The sequence below is a fragment of the Fukomys damarensis genome, unplaced genomic scaffold, assembly GCF_012274545.1.
Source record: "Fukomys damarensis isolate Sample0158 unplaced genomic scaffold, DMR_v1.0_HiC HiC_scaffold_3, whole genome shotgun sequence".
Lineage (NCBI taxonomy): Eukaryota > Metazoa > Chordata > Mammalia > Rodentia > Bathyergidae > Fukomys > Fukomys damarensis.
In genome coordinates this window covers 20391813-20412776 of record NW_022900915.1, presented here as the reverse complement: position 1 = coordinate 20412776, position 20964 = coordinate 20391813, and the positions used below count along the sequence as shown (strand labels likewise).

At 36.4% G+C, this 20964-nt stretch overlaps 1 protein-coding gene across 1 annotated transcript in view; it reads left to right on the top strand.

The window, feature by feature from the left end:
* The first annotated feature begins 510 nt into the window (after positions 1 to 510).
* Positions 511 to 20964, top strand: part of Camk4 (calcium/calmodulin dependent protein kinase IV) — a 113558-nt gene continuing 93104 nt past the window's right edge. The window contains exons 1-2 of the mRNA XM_010607905.1: positions 511 to 605; positions 856 to 934. Coding sequence (XP_010606207.1) covers positions 511 to 605; positions 856 to 934 — 174 coding nt within the window. The remainder of the gene's footprint in view (positions 606 to 855; positions 935 to 20964) is intronic.

The window sequence follows — 20964 nt, the reverse complement described above, 5'->3', positions numbered from 1 at the left end:
GTGTAACACACCAGACCCGATTGCTCTTGCCTTTGTTAAAAATTTAGTGTGCTTAGAAAACTAGAAATATATTTGACTTTATAATACTTTGTTTTCACTTAGAATTTCAGAAGCATAGGACTGAGTATGTCCTAAAAAGTCTTTTGGTCTGATCTACAAAGTCTGACTGGTTTAGCTCAAACTAATCTTATTTTAAGATATTTTCAGTTCTCTTTCTCAAGTTGAATCTTAACCCTGGTTAGTTCACAGTTTTCTGTCTGTCTCTCTGTCTTTCTCTTTTTCTATTGCTTCATATGTCAAGTGGGAGCATTTGGACCACACTATTCTGCTTTCTCCTGCTCTCTTTGTAGTAACCTTACTTACGTGCCTAGGAAGATATTTAGTCCCTTTGTTCCATTCTCCTCTACAGGCTAAAACAAGAAAGGGGTGGGGGGAGGAGGTTCCCAGACCCAAGTGCAGACTGTTCTGGCCCCTACAAAGTGCTGAACTTAGTCCTCTCCCTGATGCTATATGGCTTATTTCGCTCCAGACCCACACTTTTGGGAAACTGGGATTCTGAATTTGGATGGTTTTGCTCGAGAGCCTACTGAATGCAGCAACCCTAGGTATGGCATTGTTACTAAACAGGGATAGAGCAAGGGGAAAAGGGCAAGCTACAGAACCTGTAATTTTCTGAGCAAATTATATTAAGTTGTGAGAAAAAAGTACACTTGACATCTAACAGCCAGTCTGATGATTGAATTTATAAACACTCGCCTATTTGGAGAGTAACCGCAAGAGACACTTACTATCAAGTATTCCCCTTTGATTCATGTCCAAAGCATAATATTTTCTTTTTGTCTTTTTCCCCCTAAGGGGTGCTACATCCATTGTATACAGATGCAAACAGAAGGGGACCCAGAAGCCTTACGCTCTCAAAGTGTTAAAGAAAACAGTAAGTTTATTTCATTATATAATAGCATCTCTGAGGGCCCTGTGACCTGAGGGAATCAGCAACCAGAGTTAAAGTACAAAGGGGCTAGAGAGCTGCTATATGCAGCTGGCTTGTTAAATCCTGACTGTGTGAGTAAAATCCAAACAGGATATTGTCTGATGTTACTTTGAAAGCTATGGGATCTTAAGTTGGATGTGGTTTGTGAGAAGAAGTGTGGAAAGGAGAAACATTAGAGCTGGGGGTAAAGCTTGCTTTGTGTATCAGCCATGTTTATGTAACACTTTAATTTGCTAGACAACCTTGCAGTTTTATAGAAATGAACACAAAGTGAACACAAATGAAATGAACACAAATATCTGTATTTGTCAGCTTGTAGATTTTTCTATGTTTGGGTCAACGTCAGTCAAGTACAACTGGACAATGCTATTATTTCTGGAACAGAAATTCTTCATCTAGAAGTTTGTACTGGGACAGGAAGGATTTTGTTTTGGGTTTACTTCTTTTGCCCTAAACTCATAGGTGAGCTGGAAAAGACAAAAGTGTTAGACTCTTCTCCAGTGAGTAAGAAATATGGCAGATATATGCCAGTACCTGGGTAGCACTATCTGCTCCTGGAGAGTATTTTGTCATTTTAATGCCTTCCTGGCACTTTCTGTCCATAGGTAGTATCTGCTCATAAAATTTAAAAAAAGACAAGGTACATTTTCATAGCACATTCATCCTTTTTCAAATTTTATGTGAACAAATTAGATAGATAGATAGATAGATATGAAATCCCAGTTGTAAAGTGTGATGAAAAGAGAAATATGATACAGTATGAAATCAAATGATACCTTCCTTTTTTAAGCCAAGGGAGTTGTTTCCCTGATGGCAGTTTAATACCACCACCTGTTTATGTATTGTCTAGCACAGGGAAAATATAGAACTTCATATAATTAAGAGCATAATGGCACAGGATTTTCAGTCAAGTAGAAATAGAATGACATTTTGAAACAATCTGTTGGAATTTAAAGGCATGGCAAAATACCAAAGACAGTTTAATAGAAATAGGTAATAATTTAAGTGGCAATTGCTAGTAACAAGCTTTATATTCCAAATTTTCTGTTTAGTGTAAGCAGTTGTTTAATTTATTCCAAGATGTAGGTGAATATAGTATTTTTGGGTAAAATTTAGCATTTCCCCTTAAATCTACTTCTTTTTTTTACAGAAATCTTTTAATTTTCTTTTCACGTGTTAAACATGAAATAGACTATACAAATGATTTATATAAGAAAATATTATTAAAAATTATTGAATAAAATTTCCTATTAAATATCTACTTTTAATGAAAATAAATTGGCATGCTTAAGCAGTGATCTCACACAAGATAATTTTGGACTTGGTTTATCTTTTCTTGTTGGTTAAAAACATTACGGGTGTAATTTGTACGCCTCTTCTTTTTCACAACTGGAGGAACATTGAAATGTGATAGTCTAGGGAAAAAGCATTCAGAAATTACTGATGAATGCTCCAGAATCCCTGGGTCGAAAGGCTTGTTTAGAGAATATTGATTTATATCAAAAATGTTCAGACTATGAGGTAGGTGAAGGTATTTGGTAGGGTCCTTGGCTTATAGTCTTTGGGAAAATACAGCTTTGGTTCCACCCACGTTCCTCTCTTCTTCATCTCTGCTGGAGAACATCTTCCTCAGAAGACGTGCAGGAAGAGAGTGTGGCTGGGAACCAAGTGTCAGATGGAGCTGTGAGGCAGATGTCGTCAAACACAGTTACTGCTGTGCCAAATGGAATGAGAGAAAATCCCCTGGAGGAACCTCATCTTGGATTGTGAATTAGACGGAATCCCCAGTGTTGTCTTCAAGTATTAAACCATGCACAGATGTGTGTAAGTGAGAGCAATAGCATGCAAAGCCTCAAAAAGTATTTGCCTCCAGGGTTGAATTTCACATAGGTTGTGGAGACTAAAACTTCCTTATCTAGAAGGAATGAGGGATGCTCAGACTGTATTTATAGAAGGAGAGTGACCCGGGAGAAACGGTGTCTTAGACAATTTACCAAAGGGTTTGCTCCTGAAGATAAAAGGGGATTTCAAGAAGTTTGAATTATTTCTGGAACCTATCCAGTGGAACCACATAAAATTGCCTCTGTTAAACTATTTTTTTATCTAAAAATGGAAATTTTATGTAGTTCAGTTAACAACCCTAGTTTGGTCGTTTTTTTGCTGCTGTGACTGGATAATGAGAGAAACAGCTTACGAAAGGAAAGGCTTATTTTGACTCATGGTTTCAGTTCATGGTCACCTGGTTCTGTTTCTTTTTAGGTGTGTGATGAGGCAGAAGCATCATAGCAGAAGGGAATACCAGAGGGAAGCTGCTCACCTGACTGGTATCCAGAAAGTTAAAAGAGAGGGAAAGATCTAGAGAGGAAGGGGTGGGGAACAGATATAGTCTTCATTGTCATGCTTCTGTGATCCACTCCATCCAAGGCCCACCTTTTTTCCGTCACCTCCCAATAATGCCATCAAATTAGGACCACATTAATGAAACTGAAGCTCTCACGATCCCTTACCTTCAAAAAGCTCATGCTCTGAATAGATGAGCTTTTGAGAGGGCACATTTTAGGTCCAAAATGTAACAAATGATGAAACTACTGCACTGCTCTACTGGATAATTCTTCAGGTCCTCATTTTATGATTAAACCTAATTTAAAAGGCCTGAATCTTAAGGTAGCCTACCTACCTCTACGTATGTATGTATTTGCATGCACACAGGCACAGATATATGTATCCTCTCTCTGTGTTAGTTTCCTAGGGTAACACAGTAAACCACTATAAACTTATGGCTTAAAACAACATAAATTTACATTTTCACATTTCTGGAACCTAGGAGTCTTGAAGCCAAGTGCTGACAGGGATAGTTCCTACCGGGGGCCCCGAGGGAAAATCTGTTCCATATTCCATGCCTCTCATCGTGCTTCTCGTGCGTCAGTAGGTGTTGGCATTCCTTGCCTTGCAGATCAGCATCATAATTCTCCATCGTCACATGACCATTTTCTCTGTGCTTCTTTATATCATCTCCTTTGTGAATGTCTGTGCTCAAATTTTACTCTCTGTTAAAAGAGCACCAGTACTGTTGGATTAGGGGCCCACTCTAGTCCACCACGACCTCATACTAACTTAACTAGTTACATGTGTAATAATACAATTTTGAAATAAAGTACTGGGCATTAGAGTGATATATCTTCTCACCAAGACAAAATTCTACCCATAATACTATCACAGAAAATCTTTGTGAATTTCAAAATATTCCATTCAGTACTTTATCTAAGATTAATAAAAGATATTACATTCAAGAAATTTAATAAATACAAAGAAACTCATTCAATGTATGGCTGCTTATTGATATATAAACATGTTTAGGTCCAAGAAAAGTTTATTTATTTTGCAGTTACGTGTTTGATAGCATTAATTGCCTTTCTCAAGATCTGTTTAAACTTTTTTATGGGAATTTAGCCAAATTTCCATTGTGGCAAAGTTAAATTCCTTTCTTTCAACTTAATTTTTAGGAAGGAATTAATTTATACTAGCAATGAAAGACTTACTTTTCTATAAAGAAAGACTTTCATCATCATTGAGAATTTCTTTGGCATTCAAATGCCTGTGTGATAAACAAATGCTCTATCTTCTCCATAGGAATACAGACTAAAGCACTAGTTCTTATGGAGAAATCTGTGTGCCATTGTTAGTCATGTACAGGATGGAGGTACTGATACTAAATGTGAAATAAATTGTTATATTTAGGCAAGTGAGTATTTTGCTTAATAAAATATCATTGTGACAAGAAAATAATTTTATTAGCATATATTCTATGAATATAACATAATATAGTTTATATATAGGTAACTACATTTCAGAGAATTAGAGTCAAAGAATACATTATATATATCAACTAGAGTTAAAATATTTGCAATTAACTTTCTCTTTTTTTGAAATTTCCTTTCAGACGATTAAACAATGAAAAAATGTGTGTCTCTTTGTGTGCACTTGTATGAGGAAAGAGAGAGAAAGCATATATGGCAAATATCGGCACTTATTTGATGTAAAGCATTACAGTGGTATCCATGATAGTATTTCAGTATATACAAACATTCTCCTACTGAAAGTTTGGAGAAAAATATAATTCAACACTGATCCAGTTCAACATAATTCAAAAATTTTTGTCATTGAGAAAGCATTTTATGATCTCAAAGCCTTTTTTTTTTCAGCTTTAATTGAGTTTATTGGTACATTTTAGGGATACAGTACAGTTGCATTCATTGTTGGGATCTTGTACCTCTACATGATAAGTCTTGATTCTCATTTTTTCCCCTTACCTCTGCCCTCCCTTCACCCCCTCCTCCCCTCCCCATCTACAAACACTTTATTTTCATCTTTTCATTCTCTCACATTTTTTTCTTTTCCCTTTTTACTCTTCCCCTACCCATCCCACCTTCCCTACACCTTTAGCTCCTTTCTTCCCATTTCTAAATATCAGTAATCTTATTAGAATCTTATGCATTGTTGCAGATTATTTGCACCAGGGAAACTATTCGGTATTTACACATGTGTGACTTATTTATTTCACTTAGGAGTATATCTTCAATATGTATCCATTTTCCTATGAATGAATCTATTTTCTCGTTCTTTATGGCTGAGTAATATTCCATTTTGTAGAAAAACCACATCTTCTTTATCCTCCAACGGATGGGCAAATAGGCTGTTTCCAAGATTTAGCTATTACAAACTGTGCTGCTATAAACATGGGTGTACATACTTCTCTGTGATATGATTCTTTTAGCTCTCTTGGAAAGATACCCAGCAGAGGGATGGCTGGGTCAAATGGAACCTCCAGTCCAAGCTCTTTGAGGTATCTCCATATTGATTTCCATAGTGGTTGCACTAGTCTGCACTCTCACCAACAATGGAGAAGGGTTCCTTTCTCCCCACAACCCCGCCAACATTTGTTATTGTATGATTTCTTGATAGCAGCCATTCTTTGTGGGGTGAGGTGGAATCTCAGTGTTGTTTTCATCTGCATCTCTCGAATGACCAGTGATGTGGAACATTTTTTCAAATATTTTCTTGCTGCTTTTACTTCTTTGTCTGAGAAATGTCTGTTCATTTCGGATGCCCATTTTTGAATCGGGTCTTTATATTTGGGGGGACTGATTATTTTGAGTTCTTTATATATCCTTGATAATAGTCCTTTGTCTGAGGAACAGCTGGTAAAAATTTTTTCCCACATTGTAGATTGTCTCTTAGTTCTGCTGATGGTTTCTTTTGAAGTACAGAAGCTTTTTAGTAAGATGAGATCCCAGTTGTTGATTCTATCTGCTAGTTCCCGTGCTACTGAGGATTTGTTCATAAAGTCTTTTCCTATACCAATGTCTTCCAGAGTTCTGCCTAACTTACCTTCCAGCAAGTTTAATGTTTCTGTTTTAATATTTAGATCATGGCACCAGGTGTAACAATTCCCAATTTGAAACTATACTACAAAGCCACTGTGATAAAAACAGCATGGTACTGGCAAAGAACTAGGCCTGAGGATAAGTGGAACAGACTGGAAGACACAAAAACAAATGCAGATGTACTCAGCTACCTCATCTTTGACAAAGGAGCTGACCATCCTCAGTGGAGGAAAGATAGCCTCTTTAATAAATGGTGTTGGAAAAACTGGATGTCAGCCTGCCACAGATTAAAATTAGACCCTTATCTTTCACATCCTTTTAATGTTATCGTAAACATAAGTAATTTTATTATAAATGTATTAGAGTGCCAGAAAAGAGAAAATGATAGTTCAACATTTTACTGCATTGAAAAAAACAATTTGGACATTTCCTTTAACAATATCCCTTTGTCTAATTGTATTGTTCATGAGGATAAAACTTTAATAGTAGCCTGAGTAAACAGTAAAATGGATTCAAGTGCTTTTTAAACTTTTTCATTTTTATCTGTTTGATTTTTTCCATTCAGTATCAGAGACTGTTGTAGTGAAGAAATTGTCAAATCAGTCGATGTGGCCCTCATCCTTTCCTTCTGCCTGAAGGTAGCCTAGATTTTAACTTTTTACTTTGAAACAGATATAGACTGTCAAGAAGTGCCATTTTTGTGGCTCATAAATACCTTTTTGTCTTGCACGTCAGAATTAGTTGGCTCACGATTTCTAGTGGAATTTTCAGTAGGAAACTCTGAAAAACATGCATCATGGATGGAGGAAACAGGGCTCAATTTTTCTTCATGCATAAGTGCTTCACTATCTCCATTTTATGTGATATTCAGAAGATACTGAAGTGCAGTAGAAAGATTTTACATCACCATTTTCTCAGGTTAGACTCTGGGCCACTAAAGGATTTGACAACACAAATGTTGGGACAACTAGTGATTTACAAGATGGAACCTTTTAATAAATATATCGTCACACTTTTCAATATGCCAAACCTAAAACTGCATAAAAGGGGAGAAAAAAAAGATTTAAGAAAGTGTCAGCATTTGAGCAAGGCATGGTCATGCATGCTTGTACTCCCAGCTACTGAGGAGGTGGAGGCAGAAGGATTGCAAGTTTGTGGGCAGCCTTGAAACATAGCAAAACCCTGTCTCCAGAAGGAAGGGAGGAAGGGAGGGAGGGAGGAAGGGAGGGAAAGAACCAGAAAAGAGAGAGAAAAGAAAGGAAGAGAGAGAGATGGGAAGAAAGGAAGGAGAGAGAAAGAAAGAAAAAACAAAACAAAGGAAGAAGAAAGAAGGGAAGGGAGGAAGGGAAGGAAAGAGTCAGAAAAGAGAAAAGAAAGGAAAAGAGATGGAAAGAAAGGAAGGAATGAGAAAGAAGAAACAAAACAAAGGAAGAAGAAAGAAGAAAGAAAGAGAAAAAGGAAGGAAGGAAAAAGAAGTGTCAAAATTGCAGATTGAACTTTCAATTTGGACTGAGTCTTCTGGATTAACTAAAATGAACAGTTTTGAAGCATTATGTGGTGAAAGTACAATCACTATTTCAGGAGTGATTTGTGTGACTTATACTCTGCCTTTCTTATGAGCACATACCTCAGGGTGTATCTAATATCTAAGTGATCACACTTCGGCTTATAAATGTGACTTGTTTTCAAAAAGAACTGATTGCAATTTAAGAAAATTATGCTTCCCAATAATTTAGTGTCTCTGACATTTTAAAGACAGATATTTGAATTCCAGGATACCAGTGAGAGTTTTTACTTGTGTGGGTTTGTTTTCTAGTATCTCCAAAATCAATGCCGTTCATAAAATACCTAGTTTTTGATCTGAGAAACAATCTTGGTGTATAATTCAGAATTTACAGGTATTCTGATTCTTCTTAAAAATGATTATGCAGTAACCAGATGAGACTTAAGAGCCTCGATACAGTATCTTAGTGAAGATTAAAATTTTTTACTTTATTTTAAATATTTCCCAGAACACAAGAAGCATGTTTTTATGATTGGCATGAATACACAAAGATATCTTTCTAGATTTCTGATTTTATGCCCTCCTCCTTAGGCAAGGCTTGAGTGTCTTGTCCTGAGCTGACTGGATTAGAACTCTTTCTCCTTATGGCTCTTTTCTGGTTCTTACCATTGGAACAGGATGTCTAGTTCCACAGTACAGAAACAGTTATCAAACTTTTATTACACTGTATTTTAGTGTTTATAATACAAATATACCCATACATTTCTGGAAAGATTTTTCTTGAGTAAGTAAGTGAACTTTCGCCAGGTAAGTACCTTCAAATTTTATAGTTTCTAAAAGGGGTTGGCCTTTTATCTTCTTCTTAGTGAAAGAATAAAACCTTGTGACTAGCTAATGATTACGTGAGTTTGTTTTTAACATCCATTCACTTTTTTACCTTCTTACAAGTTAGGATGTAAGTATATGATTATGGTATTGCAGGGGAGTTTGAAAGGTTGCTCTTAATTTAAAGACTGTACACAAGCTTCCTTTCAAATACTTGATAGGTTAAACTTCTGGACACCTGCAGTAAAGGAGATTGCCAGGATCCAAGGGTTACTTGAAATATACTTGATATGTGTATAAGTATATAGGTATGTCATTGTATTGCCTGGCATATACTAGACATTTACCAACTGTGAACTGTCTCCTCCAGACTGGCCTTTTTCTTTGTAACTTTATTTCTGACCTAGTCTCTTCCCTCCTTACCAACACCCACAATTTAAAGGAGGAGATCTTTATTTTGGCCCACAGTTCAAATGTTCTGTTCATGTCCAGCAGGCTTCATCACAAAAAGGAACGTAGTGGAAGAGTCTAGGAGGAAGAAGGTTGTTCGTATCATGGCAGTTAGGAAGCAGAGAGAGAAAAGCAAGGAACCAGGAAGGGAGACACAGCCTTCTGTGCCAGGTCCCCCATGCGTGACCAGCCCCCTCCTACCAGACTTCACCTCCTCATGTCAAGTCAGCTATATTTCCTGGGTGATTCAGTCACACCCCAAAAGCTCCACCTGCGAGGACACAAAGCTTTTGGGGTCATTCTCCATCCAAACCGTAACAACTTCCTATATCAACTTTCTCAGAAGATTCATTTAGGAAGAATATGCCACATTTTTATCAAGAATTATTTTTGAGGCCAGGGATTTAGCCCAGTGGTGCCACTGCCTGCCTCACGACTGCAAGGTCCTGAGTTTGATCCCCGGTACCAAAACAATTATTTTTGAATCCAACTGTACTTTATAATTTATTAAGTGATAGGTATTGGCCACTAGCTATCTGCTGCCATATCCACCCATCTATAAGCATATGCATGTGGATACACAGGTATATTAACATCTCTATATGAGGGAACTATCAATTTTAAAATTAGTTTTAAATGTTGCTCATATGGATAATATCTCATACTCTATGAGGTAGATTTTATCACCATTTTATAGATGAATCACAGAGAAATTAAATAACATAATTTACTTTAATATAATTACTAATATGTAGATGGGCCAGGGATTTAGCTCAGCAGTTCAGTGGCCTGCCTCGCAAGCACAAGGACCCGAGTTTGATCCCCGGTACCACAAAAAAACAAAACAAAACAAAACAAAACAAAACAAAACAAAAAAAAATGTAGCTATCCCAACAATATCTACAAATAAAAATTTGGAGCCATTGATTTTGATCATCTTAAATTTTATTATTGCCCATAAAATTATAGAACTGAAAGCACCATTAGAAATATCATAATTTCTAACATTATACCTTCAAGAAGATAAATATAAAATTATTTAAGACTGCTATATGTGTAATTAGGTTGTTCCAGAAAATAGCAATCATTTGTTTCGCTCAGTAACTTTTACCAGTGTGTATTTAAGCACTCATTCCTGAGGAATTTCTTTTAATTTTCAAAAAGCTAAGGCTATTTTCTCTTTTTCGGGTTTCTGAAACCTGATGGGTAATACATGCATTATCTGATATTGTGTGACTGTTATTCACAATTTAGTGAATTAAAAAAAACAATGCATTATTCCTTCAATCCAGCCAGTAGTGTGGGTATTTTTCTACTGTTCTCAACTTGGCATGTGCAAATGCAGAAAGCTGTGAGTGAACAGCTGGGATGGTGAGGCCCTTTTTTCCATGTGGTTTTCTATTTCTTTACATGAAAATTCGGACATATGTTGCTAGACATATAATCCCCCACATCTGGGATTAGGAATTTTTTGGTTGGGTACAGATCTACTTTCTGGGAATGGCGCCCTAAATAGTATCTCTCACTCTTGGTTCCATTCTCTGTGCTTTTGTCTGCCCTCTGGGATCTTCTTCCTTCTCTGCAAGAAATGATTCTTATTCACAGCTGAGTAGCACAGTTAGCTTCCTGCCAGCTTCCTGTGTGCAAATGACTCAGTCCTTTTTAGTCCGATTTTTCTTCAGTATAATTCTGTTTCTATGAGTGGAGTTACTACCTGCTCCCAAACTATGTAATTCTTTTTCAGAAAAACTTGTTTCAGCTTTGGACACTTCAGGCTGCTCTGGAATACAGTAATGTCCTTAAAACTCCTAGAATCCCTTCCATCTAGGGGAGAGTGTCTGCTCAACACAAAATTAGTGTTTCTATCTTGAAAAGGGACTTTACAGTAAACCTTTGAGAGCTTTTCAAAAGAACTTGAAATGTAAAATAGCCTTATAGCTCAGTCCATCAAGACTCAACTTTTGTTTCCTTTAAATTTTGCTTTAAAATGGAATAAATTTTAATTTTTTTAAAAAATGGACCATGTCTTCTCTCCCCGTCTTCTCATTTGCACCAGCCAAATAAACAAACAAACAAAATCTATGAAAGTCAAGTGATACATTCAGCGTTGTCATTAAAAATCTTAGCCAGATCTGCAATTCACTAAATATCTTTTCAATAGTACAGGGTATTACAGCTGACAGTTTTATTAAATTTTCTTCCCTTTGGTGGCTTGTCTCTAGATAGCTTTCTCACTCCCAGACTTTTCTGCTGTCTGTATACCCCAAAGTACAAGGGAATTCTTGAAAACAATGTTATTTGGATCCAAGGAAAATTGTAATGGTTCATTTAAAATCTTGTATTTTTTTGAATGCTGTTTTATCTTATAGTATATTCATTGTTCTACAGATTTTTTCAGGGCTGTAGATACTACTATAAATTAACCTCTTAGTGAAAATAGTTAAACTATTATTTTATAATTCTTTATCCTAGAAAGGGTTTATTTATTTTATTTATTAAACCTCCTTGGATCACACACATGTAATCTTTTTCCCCCCCAGGTGTTACTCATTTGTTTTTCTTTATTGGTACATTTAAGGTATACAATATAGTTACATTCATCATTGGGATCTTGTACCTTTTCATGATGTATCTTGATTCTTATTTTTTCCCCATTCCCCTGGCTTCCCTTCACCCCCTCCACCCTTCCCTATTTTGATTTGTTTTGTTTTTTTTTTTGGTACTGGGGATTGAACTCAGGTCCTTGTGCTTGGGAGGCAGGTGCTGGAACCACTGAGCTAAATTCCTGGCCCTGCACCCTTCCCTATTTACGAAGACTTTGCTTCCATTTTTTTCCTTTTCTAATTTTTTCTTTTCCTTTCTTACCTTTCCTGTACCCCTCCCACTTCCCCTACATCTTTAGACCTTTTTTCCTGTTGTGCAGTATCAATTATATACTTTGATCCTTATTTTCACTTTTAGTTTATCACACCAGAGAAACTATTCAGTATTTACACAACCCACATGTAATCTTGATACATTGAATTTCATCCACTTAAAATGTAGCTAAGGTCCTTGTATTAAAGCTCGGTATGTCAGCATAGTCCATGAATTTCATGACGGACCTCATGCTTCAGAATTCTCTAGCCTTGTTGACTTCATCTTGCTTAGAATTTAAATTACTAGTAAAGTAGTATAGAAAAGTCTTAGAGAAATTCCTGGACTCTACTTTCTGTGGATTTTGAGAGTATTTATTTTAAATCTGAGCTAAGCTTATAACCAGTAAAGTAATTTTATGTGTAATAGGAATGTAAATATGTTTCTAATGAAATGCAGTGTTGAAAATATCTATATAAATCTTCCTAAAAGCACAGGAATATGACCTAGTTTTTTTTGTTTCTATTCATTCATTCTTTTATATTTATATGTTTTAGTTTAAGAAACATGTTTAGGAGCAGGGATGTAGCTAAGTGGCACAGCTCTTGCCTGACAGGTGCAAAGTTCTGAGTTTGACCCCTGTACAAGAAAAAAAAAATCAAGAAATATGTTTAGAGAAATGTGTTTAAAAATTGGAGATTTTAGTAAACTATGTTTATATTCATAGATTATAATTACTGTCTTAGTCAGTTTGGCCTCCTATGACAGAATACCAGAGACTGGGTGGCTTATACAGTAGAAATATATTTCTGTAATTCTAGACATTATGAAAGTCAAGATCAAGTCACCAGCAGGTCTGTCTGGTGTTTTATGAGGACTTACTTCGTAGCTTGGAGATGGCCATGTTCTTGTGTATGCTCACATAGCAGAGGGGAGAAAGAGGAGACAGAAAGAGAGAGAGAGAGAGAGAGAGAGAGAGAAAGAAAAGAGAGAGAGAAAAAGAGAAAGAGAGAGGGAATATGCTCTGTTTTGACTCTTCTTATAAAGTAAGTAGTTCTATCATGCTTATCATGAGATTCCATCTCAGGACCTAATAACCTCCCCAAAGCCTATCTCTAAATACCATTACTTTGGGAATTGAGGCATCATAATATAAATTTTGAAGAGACACATTCAGTCCATAGCAATTACCAACCTACCAAGTGCTGATAATTTCAATGATATAAAAATATACAATTGATGAAGTTATACTATCATACTCACCCCAAAATTGACAACATATACCTTTTAGTTAATACAGATTGTCAATTACCCAGTGAAAAAACTAAGAGTAGGTAATTCAAAGTATATGTAGCTCATAAGTGGCAAATTATTTGGACAGTTTCTTTAAAAATAAAAATGATTAATAAATATTTTATAATCACCAGCAATAAAGTTAAAAGATATTATTTTTATTATTAAAATGAATAAAAATAATGTTGATTTTCTTCCAATGATTTGGAAAATAGATCTTCTCATATAATGTTTGTGAGACTGCAAAATTGACATAAATTTTCAGAGATGGTTCTCCTCTTCTTATTTTTTATCACCTACTACAAGAAGCTATTTCTCCTTGATAAGGGTAGGTGTGGTTGAAGGTAATTTTCACAGTATGTGGTTTATAAAGCTTGAGTGCCTAATTAGAGAATTTAGAAAGGGAGGTACAATATGTTGAGTAGCTATTGCACCTTAGTGATGTTGCATGTACAATACTATTATAGTAAAAGTTTGGCGCATACACAAATGAATAGTCTCAATTCTTCACATGGCATCTGTAAATTTAGTCTTGCTTTCTGAGACTCAGAGAAGCTATCTGCCTGCAGTTACCTAGTGTCTAAGTTACTTTTCTCATTGCTGGGGAAAAATACATGACATCTACAAGTTAAAAGAGGAAAAGGTTTATTTTGGCTCACATTTTGTAGAGGTTTAAATGTATAGTTGTTTGGCTCCAAGGCAGAGCACATGGCAGAAGGGCATCATAGTGGAGAAACTGTCCATGGTAGAGCAGGCAGTAGGCAGCGTCAGCAAGCAGCAAGCCTCCCTTTCCCTTTTATTCCATCCAGGATACAAGCCTTTTAGATAGTGCCACCCACACCCAGAGAAGGTCTTCTCATTATCCACATCCAGAACTATTCTAAGCCAATCAGTGGACTAATCTAGTGCCACACACCTTTAATCATAGTATCAGACTCTTAATACACATTTGCATATCCTGGATCCAGCCACTTCCAAAAAGCCCCACCTATGACTGCAGGAATCTTTGTGGGGACATCTAAGCCAAGCCATAACACTCAGATATTTAACACAGAGCAAAATTTTTCTGAAGCTAGATTTGTCTGAGTGCTTACTCTTTCTTTTTCATTATGTGAAAATGTAGGTGAATGTATGCTTTCTTGAGTTCATTGGTATGTAGTTGTTATCATCTTTGAGGTAAGATAGCTAGATGAGTCAAAAAATAAGGGAGGTGAACTAATCCCAGGAAAAAAATACCTGGAAATATTTTGAGCAACATTTAAATGAGATGTTTTAAAAGAAGTAAAATTGTTTCTGTTTGTGGTATTTATAATCTTAAATATAGAAACCATGAAGATGTTACCCTCCCCCCAAAAAAACCCTATTAGAACTAATGTATAAATTCAGTGAGATTTTCAGATATAAAGTTAAAATATAAAATTTACTTAAATTTCTATACACTAACAACTAATCATCTGAAAAAGAAAGTAATGAAAGTCTTATTTACAATAACCACAAAATACAACTAAGAAAATGAAAGATATGTTTACTGAAAATTATAAAATTTTGATGACAGAAATCGAAGAAGACTCAAATAAATGGAAAAATACCCTATGTTATGACTTGGAAAAACTAATATGTCCATACTGTCCAATGTGATCTACAGATTCTATGTAGTCTGTATCAAAATTCCAATGACATTTTTCACAGAAATAGAAAAAAAATATTTTTATATTCATTTGGAATTGTAAAAGCTCTTAAATATCCAAATCAATCTTGAACACAAAAAATAAATCTGGAAACATCAGAATGTGATTTCTAAGGCTACTACAAAGCTATAGTAATCAAAATAGCATTATATTGGCATAAAAACAAACATAGACCAATGGAACAGAGTAGAGAACCCAGAAATAAATCCACAGTTTTGTGGTGAATTGATTTTTGATGCAGATGCCAAGAATACACAATGGAAAAAAGATAGTTTCTTTAATAAGTGATAAGTAAATTGGATTTACACATGTAGAAGAATGAAATTAGACCCTTCTTTCATAATCATGTACTGCAAAACTGAACACAAATAGACTTAAGACCTAAATGTAAAATCTCAAACCATAAACTTCCCAGAAGAATGCAGGAGAAAAGCTCCATAACTTTGGTCTTGACAGAGATCTTTTGGATATGACAAAAAACAACAAAAGCAAAAAATAAATAAATGAGGTGATATTACATTTTAAAATTTCTCCACATAAGGCAGGTACGGTAGTGCACCTGTAGTTCTACCTGCCCTGGGTGGGGGTGATGTGGGAATTATTTCTGGAGTCCAGAAGTTCAGGGCCAACATGGGCAATGCAGTAACATGACATCTCTAAAAAAGTTTCTGGCCAGAAAAAGGGACCATTAATAAGCTGAAAAGATAGCATGTAGAAATAGAGATAATATTTACAAGCCATACATCTGATAAGGTGTTAGTAAATGTAAAAGGAACTCAAACAACTCAATAGCAAGCAAAGAAATAACTGGATCAAAACATGGGCAAAGGAGCCAAGCAGACTTTTTTTCAGAGACATACAAATGACCGTCAGATATATGAAAACATGTGCAACCTGATTAATCATCAGGGAATCAGTAAATATCACCTTATCCTTGTTAGCCATCCTACATGGCTATTATGAAAAAGTGGAGAGATACCAAGGGCTGTCAAGGAAGTGGAGAAAGAAAATCTTTATAAAGAGAGACAGAGTGTGTGTGTGTGTGTGTGTGTGTGTGTGTGTGTGTGCGTGTGCATGTATGTGTGTGTGAATCGTTATAGCCCTTATGGAAAGTACTCAAAAAGTCAAAAACAGAAACAACTGTATGATCCAGCAATATTTACAATAGGAATCTACCCAAAGGAAATGAAATCACCACCTTAAAGAGGCCTATACACTCACATGTTCCTTGTAGCATTACTCACAATAACCAGGATCTACGAACATCTGTCTGTTGACTGATGAATGAATGAATAAAGTACTGGGTATACAGTAGAATATTCAGCCTTACTGAGGAAATTCTGATTTTGCAACAAAATGAGGATGAACTTCAGGGCATTATGCTAAGCAAAATAAACCAGGCATAGAAAGAGAAATACTGCGTGGTGTCACTTACATGTGGAATCTAAAAAAAGTTGAATTCATTGTATCAGAGTAGAAGAGTAAAGAATGGAGGAGATGGGAGACATTGTAAAAACTTTGCATAAAGTGCAAACTTCCAGTTGTAAGATGAAACAATCAATTCTAGTGATCTAATGTACAGCATAGTGACTGTAGTTAATAGTAATGTATTTCATACATGAAATTTATATAACTGTAGATCTTAAACATTCTTAAACTACAAAGTAAAGGCAATTATGTGAGATGGTAGATATGTTACTTGATTGTGGTAATCTTTTCAAAAGTATATGTAAATAGTACTAAAATAAAAGCTGAAAGAAATAAAAATGAATGTATAAATTATAAAATAAATGAGACTCCTTTGGACTGAGAGGAAAATGTCTACACACCTCTTATTTTAGTTGGTAGAAACCACCAACCTCTCTGGGGTAACCCTTTGTACTTTGTCACTATACCTTCAACCAGACAGATTCTGGGGTTGGAATATGGGAATCTCATGCTCTGTCTCTTTCTCCCTAACTTTGAGAAATATAGAAAACTCACTAACAGCCACACATTTTCTAATTGCTATGATATGAGTAAGACAGATGGGTGGTTCAATCTGGGTTAAACATGTGCTTTTGTTAACCACTGCTATAGACCACTCTTAACTACATACTTCTGTGCTCTGAAAGTGCAGGCAAGGTCACCTTGGTCAGTAATGGAGAAGAGAATAATAAATCACCAACTCAAATAGAATTTTTGGGACCAATTGAGGCCTCAGAACACATTAAGGAAAGTAGCTTGCAGATAACAAGCTGTGTCGAGTGAAGTGTAACTCCTGCAAGTGCCTGTCGGTCAGAACCTATTGGTTTTCATAGGGACTATTAAACCTGCTTTCCTGAAATAGGAACAGGGATATTTCTAGTCACTTTGCGACAAGTATTAGTTTACTAAGAGGAAAGTGGCACAGTAGAATGTTAAAATATTGGCCTGATTTGTATGCTTTATCATTCAAGGGTCTACGTAGAAGCCCGAATATTCTTCTGAGTGTTCATTATCATGGTTTGGTTTGCTTTCTTTTTTATATAAATATGTTTGGAATTTGTTGTAATTCTATTTGCTTATCCATCTTTATATATGTTGAGTTCTTATGGGTATTTTTTTATAAGCACCATGATCCAAAATCAAGATAATGAAGCAAGCTAAGGAGCGAGAAGGAGAGAGATATCAAGCATACTAACATGTGATTGCACAAAAGGTGAACACACTTGGCTGACACACCACCTGCTTAATTGCCACTTTTAACTCTTTAGTCCTCTTACTAGCAATGGATAATTAGTTCTAAAGTGATCTTCACCCTTTAAATGGAGTGAAAAGAAATGTGTAACCAGCCAAGGACAGAGGACATCTCAGAGGAAGAAACTTCTCAGAAATCTGCATGGTCAATGCCTTGCAATTGGGGAGGGGATTCTCAGCAGTAGCAACACTGCACAAGGTCAGGGGATCAGAGCTCAGAGTGGTGTCCTAGAGACATCAACTAAGAGAGTTAAGAGAGTCAAGAGAAGCACATCCCATGAGCCCCAAGGCAGGCAGTATTCATATCTCAGTGAGAAGCGTTCTCCCACCAGCTTGGTGTTGACAAATAAACATAATTTAAGAAATGTTTAGTTTTATATTTCTTTGTAGTACACAGGTGAATGGTGGTTAAAGTTGTATCCATCCAATGTACGAAGAAAAGAGGGAAAGAAGGTTTTAGAAACTTAAAAGCTTTGGGACTCTAAAGCCATTAATTTACTAAAAGAGAAGAGTCTGAATGAGTATTACTGATGATATTAATTGGAAGAGATCCAAATCATTTTCAATATTGAATTTGTTTTCAATTTATAAAACCTAAATGCTCTCACATACCCCCGTATGTCACTGTAGTTTTATCATAATGTGAATAAGAATGGAGCCCATATTTAATTATGAAACCCTATGCAGTAGCTTCTTTCACGTGTTAATGAACAACCCTCTGTGGGAATGTTTTATTTATAGGAGCTTTAGAGAACTGATGTATCCAGATCACACAATGGCAGATAAAAATGGAGCCCAGGGCTTTTGAGTCCCCTAACTGGGCCTTTTCTATTTTTGCCATCAAGGCCCTAATAGGGGGAGAAAAAAAGCAACACAAGAAATCCGGAACGATCTTGGCCCAGTTTTGGAAGTAAGACCAGATGTTATATCTTTGCCAGGCTGATAAAGGATGGCTACATCTTTATTGACACAGACACAGAGAAGTGTAGTACAACTTCTAAACCACACTGTGAAATAAGACCAAATAATATTCTCTGTGTGTGGAGAATACAAGAGACACATTCCTTCTCCAAATTTCTTTAAAACCCTTAGTTTTGGGCTAATATTCATTGCTGTGGATTGTTCCCTAAAGATTCATATGCTGGATGCATGGTCCCCATGTAATGGTATTGGGGAGCAGGGAATTTAAACGATGATTAAATCATGAGATTCCGACCTACAAACTGACTAATGTGGTTCACATAGGACCTGGTTAGTCACTTGGAGAGTGAGTGGTCTCTTATAAAGTGCAGCCACGCCACACGTGTGACCCCTTCTGCACCATCCGTTTCTTTTCTACTTATCCCGTGTGTTGTGACACAGCCCAGAGGCCCTGGAGAGGAAGCTGACAGCATACTGTTGGAACTTGCCAGCCCCCAGGATCGTGAGCCATAAAACCTCTTTACTTCGTGAGGTCCTCATCTCAAACATCCTGTCATAGCACCACAAATTGCACAAAGATGTCCACTGACACCTGGTGAGTGTGCAGTAGGCAAACAGCAGAATGGCTTGATGTGAGTCCCCTAAGTGTCCCACTGGTCGATGAGCTGCCGTAGTGTCCACAGGGTGAGTGTATAGGCTTCCAGTTTCTTCTCTGTGTTACACATTTATCACAGGATAAATTCGGTTGAGGCCCCTCATACTTCTATGTCAGAAGTCCAAAGAAATATATCAAGTGGATATTTATATGTGAACTTCTTTTCTTCTCACTACATACCAACGTGCCACAGGCAGGATTTTTCTTTGAGATTTTGGTAACAGGATAATCTACAATTACTTTTTCATCAGGGCGTCGGTACATTTTGAGTGTTCTCATCAGTTTCAAGATGTGACATATATCAGTACTACAGCTGTGGGTGACATCTTTTATTGATAATTCAAAGCATATCCAAGATTAACATCCGTGTCTCTTAAATACTGACAGTGTTTTTATAAGGGGGAATGTGGGTGAGTTGTCAAGTCCAAATATAAGGAAAGAAGGAAAAGAAAAAATGAGAAAAGAAGGAACAAACAGAAACAAACCTTTTGTAAATAGGGAAGGGTGAATGGAGTTGAAGAGAGGGAAGGGAATGGAAAAAGATAAGAACCAAAATATATCATGTACAGGAAAAAATTCTCATTAATGAATGTCATCATAATGTATACCTAAAATGTTCCATTGAACTTCATGAATTAAAAGAATAAAGCTGTATTGTGTATACACCTATTCCCTAACATGACTGTAAAAGTTCTGTACTACAAACATGTACTTATGAAAAAAATTAGATGACTACATCTTAGAAAAAGAACCACCATACTCATATCTGCAAAAAATGTAGATGTATGTTCTATGACAATTAAAATTCTCCTTTAACCTTGTACCACAGGTTATGTAGGAGTGGGAGGATACTTACAATTTCTAGTCAAAGCTGTCTTAGTTTCTTCTGGTTTAAATGTATTTCTTTAATATTTCTCTAAATATTGAGGGTGAGTTCAGCTATCACTCAAGAGCTGTGTCTCCCTTCTCCAGTTCTTTCTCAGTGACCTCTGGGTTCAAGAGAGACCTAGTCCATGGGAAACTGTTCTCCAGAGAGAACATAAAGAGTCCCCAGGACAAGGCTGTCTACCCCAGATGCTTTCTACCCTGGAGGCCTGGCAAAGTGAGGACACCCACGGCCACAGATTGCTGAGGATCAGTCACAGGTTTCACCAGCTGTATGGGAAGGAAACAGAGGCCTGTTAGAAACATTCAGGGGCCAAAGCAGCCCAGCAGAACAAAATCAGAGACGAGCCCAGAGCATGGATCACAGGCCTCTGGGCCATTGCTTGCTCCGAATCCTAACAGTCTAGCCAAGTGCCAGAGAGAGAGATGATACAATATTAACATGGAACGTGTGTTTATCTGCACAATTACGGTGATGTGAACAGTTTAGACTGCAAGCCCTTGAATGCAGGGAAGACTTAAGGACACATGCTGATGGAGTGTTTTGAGGTTATGCACATCATTTTGTGGAAAAAGAAAAATGATAAAAACTTCGAGTTGACACTCTTTGAGTTTTGATTTCTGGAAGTAGCTAGTCTTTTTGAGAAAAGTGGAGCTCTGGTGTTCAGTCCTGTTAAGGAGTCTCCTCAGGAAGAAAAGATCATCCAGAGTCCCATATCTAGAAGGAATGCCTGCTGTGTATTCAGCCCCAACAAGGAAATTTCTTTTTCTCAAACCATAAATATTAAGATCTC